At 35.3% G+C, this 6,045-nt stretch overlaps 1 protein-coding gene across 1 annotated transcript; it reads right to left on the bottom strand.

Annotated features, from left to right (window-relative positions):
- Positions 1-399: 399 nt before the first annotated feature.
- On the bottom strand, positions 400-2,746 carry LOC146937409 (uncharacterized). The gene is made up of 3 exons (XM_085749418.1): positions 1,687-2,746; positions 1,027-1,589; positions 400-744 (listed from the first exon to the last, which is right to left on the bottom strand). Exons 1-3 carry the CDS (start codon positions 2,744-2,746, stop codon positions 400-402), a joined length of 1,968 nt encoding a protein of 655 aa, XP_085605544.1.
- Positions 2,747-6,045: the final 3,299 nt, after the last annotated feature.

The raw sequence follows: 6,045 nt of genomic DNA, 5'->3' as shown, positions 1-6,045 counted from the left end.
ATATCTTTATTATAAATGTTAACCTTCTCTTGAAAGTTCTATCATCTTCTTCCCATTTCTTTTCAAACTTTCTTTCAAGTTTTCTCTCCTTTAGAAAATGGATATTTTGAGCGATGATCTTCTCATCAACATTGCTAAGAGGGTTGCTGAGCGTAGTATGTATGACCTTTTTTACTTTCAAAGAACCAACAAAAGGCACGCAGCGTGCTTTGTAGGGATCCTATTGTCACCAAATCTTTTGGTAACGACTGCATTCGTCTTCTGACTGACTTGGAACCTTCCCATGAAAAACTTGATTTCATGGTGCGTTTATGGGACCATGGCAATCCTATGTTCTGCCTCCTTCGATGTTCTCAACAAATGTTGCATGAAACACCCAATCTTGGCACCATAGACCGTTTACTGAAGAATGCTGCACCCTTTAAAAGTGCTGAATACTTTCAACTCCTCTTGAGGGCTCTCGGTCCACCTCCTTTGAATTATGAGGGACTCCTCGAGGACTTCAGGGAGCTTTTGATGACTAGGCAAATGGAGCGCTACCAACTGGACATTCTTGGGGGAAGTACACCTTTCAGATTTTGCTGTACTTGGTACAGGAGAGCCATGCCTGCAGGCCTGTTGCGTCGACAATTTTGCAACAACTGGCTTAACTGCCCAGGAGACGGGAGAGCATGACACTATCGAGGTTTTCTTCCTGCTGCTGATGAAGATTACAACTTTCACAACTTCTGCATTGATTGTCGCCTTGATAGCGAAGTTCGATGGTTTATCGAAGTCTTTGGCATGAATTACCAGTGGTATTTGTCTGTCGTTGTCTAAACTTTAATCTTGTCTAGTTTGTTTTGTCTGCATTTTTTTTAATGGTCAGTTTATCCATTTTGGGACGTATGATGTAAATTTCCCGTTAGTTAGCACTATCTTTTAATGCCATATTTTGTATTTGGTTTCGAACTACTCTTGTGCAATTTTAATTTCTTGCAACATCGGTTTATATTTTTTCAAATATTTTCCGTTTATGCGCATAACTCTTTGATCATCATTTAATTCTTTGATTTCAACTGCATTATTCTTTAATTTCTTGTCTATTGGTAGAATAACTTTCCATTCCAAGTCTCCTTGAGCAAAAAGCTTCGACTTAACTTTTTTATTATAAGCCTTAGCTATTTTTTCCTTTTGCTTTGTGAGAACTTCCAGTGCCATTATTCTTTCTTCATCTAGATCCACTAATTCGTCCAGAATCATGTTCCAATAAGGATTCGTTGGAATCTCAAATTGTCTTTGGACTCTAGTTGATTGAAGCAAAATTTCGACTGGTAAGACAACGTCATGGCCGAATGTAAGCCTATAGGGTGTGGTATTTGTCGATTCTTTGGGAGAAGTTTGACATGCCCATAAAGCTTCACCGAGAAATTCATGCCAATTTTGGGGTTTACGCTTGGCTTTCCTTTTAACTATAGAAATGATATTTTTATTTGCTGCTTCAACTTGACCATTTGCCTGGGCATAATATGGTGTCGAAGTTAATAGTTTGAAACCTGTTGTTTCATCAAATTTCACCATCTTTCGACCAGTAAACACAGATCCTTGATCTGTAGTGACAGTTTCAGGAATGTCAAACCTGTATATGACGTGTTTTTGAATGAAACTTATCACTTCATCTTGTGTAACATCTTTTAGTGGGATTGCCTCTATCCATTTGGTAAAGTAATCTATCCCTACTAAAATATATTTGTGGTTTCGATGATTTAGGTTTTATTTCCCCAATTACATCCAAAGCCCAACCTCTGAATAGCCAAGGTTTAACTATCGAGTGTAATTCACTTGCTGGTACGCGTTGGATTCCAGTGTGTTCTTGGCACCCTTGGCAACCTTTGGCGAATTCTATGCAATATTTTAACATGGTTGGCCAATATAATCCTTGTCGAAATAAAAGCCACTTCATCTTGTGGCCTGCTTGATGTGTACCACATGCTCCACTATGAGTATTAGAAACGGCCAAATATGCCTCAGTTTCTCCAAGACATTTAAGTAAAACTCCTTCTAGAGTCTTTTTGAACAAATCGTTCCCCACAATCACATAACTCAAGGCTTTATATTTTATTTTCCGACAAGTTGTACCATCGGGATTTTCCAGATAATTAACAATGGGCTTTCGCCAATCATCATCAGATAAATTGTTAACAACCAAAATTTCGATCAAGTTCGTACCTTGTATTTGTCTATGAGATGCTTCCATGCCCCCAAGTTTTGGTGTTGACAATTTATTGGGGAGAGATTCTGTCGAACTACGCTTATTCCTAATCTGAATTGGTTCCTGCTCTTGATCTTTCGAAACCTTATATCCAGAAGCTGTTTGAGCAAGGTCATTTGCTTCTTGGTTTTCCATCCGCGGAATATGTTTTATTTCAACATGGGCAAAACGTTTGAGCAACGCATTTGCTATTGTGAAGTATATGATTAAACCTTCCTTGACACATTTATATTCTTTGGTTAACTGTTTCAACACTAATTCTGAATCTCCTTTGATTTCTATATTCTTTGCCCCCAATTCGAGTAGGATCTCTAAACCGGCAATTACAGCTTCATATTCAGCCTCATTGTTGGAACAAAATTGATTAATGCGAAATTTATACTTAGTTATAGCGTTGTCTGGCGACACAATCACCATCCCAATCCCAATGCCATTTTTATTACTAGACCCATCGAAATACAACTTCCAACATTCGTTTTTGATGCCCCCAGGCATTGGTTCTTCTAATGAATGATCAGCAATAAAATCAGCCACAATTTGGCCTTTGACGGACTTCAAAGATTGATAAGTCAATGAATATTCCGTAAGTGCTAAAGCCTATTTTCCCACTCTGCTATGCAAAATAGGTTTTGACAACATATGTTTGATTATATCGAAATGAGAATAAACACAAACATCAAAAGGCTTTATATAATGCTTAAGTTTTGTGCATGAGAATGTTATACCATAATTTTGGACCTAAAAATACTTGTTCAAAATGTCCTTCATCTCTGATATGTACCTCTTACTATTAAAAGATTGCCAATTTGTTATTGTTTACACTGATATTTTACTCTGCTTTATCTTCTAATTTTGCTTTAAAAATCTTTTCAACCGTATATTTGTCTATGTTTTCTTGCATTTAAGGCCATCCAAAATGTTTTTCTTGCATATCAAGTTATTTGAAATTGTCTCTGATCAATTGCATGTTCTCCGCGTTTTATTTCAATGTTATTTGAAATTCATAAAAAGGGCATTTTAGTCATTTCCTGTGTTCAAACTCATTTTAGTCCCTGAAAATTGTCTCTGAGTCCTTTCAATTTGTTGTATAAGTTTTTGTTTCAATTCCATGTTAAAATCCATTTCAAAAATTGCATTTGAGTCATTTAGAGTCAGTTTAGTCCCTAGGGGCATTTTGGTCATTTCACATGAAATTTTGACAGAGAGAGGTTACTTTGAAGTACGTCATTTGTGTAGTTGGTTCATTTTAGTCCTTTTTTGTGTTTTTTATTGGTTTCACTTTACGTTGTTTTCAATTTACATTTTTTGCCCTATTTTATTTTAATTGCATTTTAGTCCTTAAAGTCTTATTATTTACATTTTAGTCCTTTTTTATTTCAGTCCACGGAGTCTCTAAAATTTGCATTTTAGTCCTTTGACAGTTTTACATTTTAGTCCTCAAATGTTTGTAATTTTGTTTTTAAGTCCTTTCTCTATTATTGCATTTTGGTCCTTGTATTTTCAATAATTGCAGGAAGGTCCCTAGGTCCCAAAACAGCCCAAGGCCGAGTTAGTTATAGTCCAGTACAGGTGTCACAAGTTCATTGGGTCACAGGTCCACATGGCAGCCTATATAAGGGCCATATCATCAATGTACAGTGCCAACAAGTCCATTCACAACACGCCACATCATACAAACAAAATTCCCAATTCTCTCTCTTCTCCTCAGAATCAAAATCATAACCGTTTTTCCAGATTGATCAAGAACACCAAGAGCATTCATCAAACCCTAAATTTCCAGAACAAGAAATTGAAGCAAAATTAAGTGAATTCATCGCAGTTCTCAGAGATTCGAAGGTGAATCTTCATCATCGAACTGAGATAACTGCAATTCAAGCACAAATTCGACGAATTTGTATGATCACAGTTGAGAGAAGTGAGAAGAAGAAAGGCATTCATGTTGCAAGGCATTCATGTTTTTGAAAATGTGAGAAGCGTATTTTTATGTCCAAAAACAGTGCAAATGTTAATATTTAAGTATCTTCGTCTCGTTAAATCAAAGACTTCGTCTCTTGACTCTCCGGACAAAGAAACTTAAATAGGGGCAGCTGTTATACCCTAATTTTGGACCTAAAAATACTTGTTCAAAATTTTCTTTCATCTTTGATATATGTCTATTATTCTTGAAGAATTGCCAATTTGCTATTGTTTACACTGACATTTTACTCTGCTTTATCTCTCAACTTAGCTTTACAAATCTTTTCAACTGTGTATTTGTTCATGTTTTCTTGCATTTTGAGTCATCCAAAACTTTTTCTTGCATTTCAAGTCATTTGAAAGTGTCTCTGATCAATTGCATCTTTCTCTGCATCTTACTTCAAAGTTATTTGCAAAATTCATGAAAAAGGGTATTTTAGTCATTTCCTGCATTCAAACTCATTTTAGTCCTTAAAAATTGTTTGAGTCTTTTCAATTGGTTTGAATAAGGCCTTGTTTCAATCTCATGTTAAAATCCATTTCAAAAAATAACATTTGAAGTCATTTGAGTCAGTTTAGCCCCTAGGGGCATTTTAGTCATTTCCTGTGTTAAAATTCTTTTTAATTCCTAAAAATTGTCTCTGAGTCTTTTAATTTGCTTGTATAAACTCTTGCTTTATTTCCCTGTTAAAAAACCGTTTTAAAAATTGCATTTGAGTCATTTTGAGTCATTTTAGTCCCTAGGGGCATTTTGGTCATTTCACACGAAATTTTGACAGAGAGAGGTTACTTTAAAGTACCTCATTTAAGTAATTGGTTCATTTTAGTCCGTTTTGTTATTTTTAATCGTTTCACTTTACGTTATTTTCAAGTTACATTTTTTACCAATTTTATTTTAGTTACATTTTAGTCCTTTTTGTTATTTTGCACTTTAGTCCTTTTATTTCAGTTTTTTGCAGATTTGTCCAAAAGTTAGTTACAAGTCCAGTCCACATGTCGTTTTATCATTGGTCCAATCATCACAGTCATCAGCTATAAAAGCCCAGTCACAGTCAAAGTCAAGGGATTCAATCATTGGGCACAGATCACAAAAAGTCACAAAAAACAGTTATACCATTTTCTCTCTCCAATTTCCAGATCGAAAGCCAAGAGAGATTGAAGATCTTCATCTTCAACCTCCAGAACCTTCAAACCCTAATCCAACAAAAATTCCAGAAATTCAACACTACTGAATCTGCCAAATCGGCAGAAACACTTTTTCTATTCTCTTTCTTCTCTTTCTCAGATCAAATCCACCAATAATAACAAAAAAATACGAACTACCACGAATGTTCATGAACATTCATGAACACTCAAGAACATGTATGAATAGCATGATCAATTTCCAACAATCTTCATCCATTTCAACAACACATAATCCGAATCCATCACCATGAACTAACAAATCCTTTCCATCATAATCACAACAAAATTTTAATTTTCTTGCTCATACAACACAAACTCATCCGATCTACACCATCCTCAAACACAATATCAACAGATTCGACAATCTAAGCCTTTAAGCACCAAACGGAGCCAAAACTGCGAAGAACCAAGAAGAAGAATTGCATTTTAGTCCTTAAAGTCTTATTATTTACATTTTAGTCCTTTTTTATTTCAGTCCACTGAGTCTCTAAAATTTGCATTTTAGTCCTTTGACAGTTTTACATTTTAGTCCTCAAATGTTTGTAATTTTGTTTTTAAGTCCTTTCTCTATTATTGCATTTTGGTCCTTGTATTTTCAATAATTGCAGGAAGGTCCCTAGGTCCCAAAACAGCCCAAGGCCGAGTTAGTTATA

Source organism: Medicago sativa, chromosome 3 (genome assembly GCF_051527215.1).
Source record: "Medicago sativa cultivar Bolivia chromosome 3, Bolivia_mono, whole genome shotgun sequence".
NCBI classification, from domain to species: Eukaryota; Viridiplantae; Streptophyta; class Magnoliopsida; order Fabales; family Fabaceae; genus Medicago; species Medicago sativa.
This window is presented reverse-complemented; position numbering and strand designations above follow the sequence as displayed.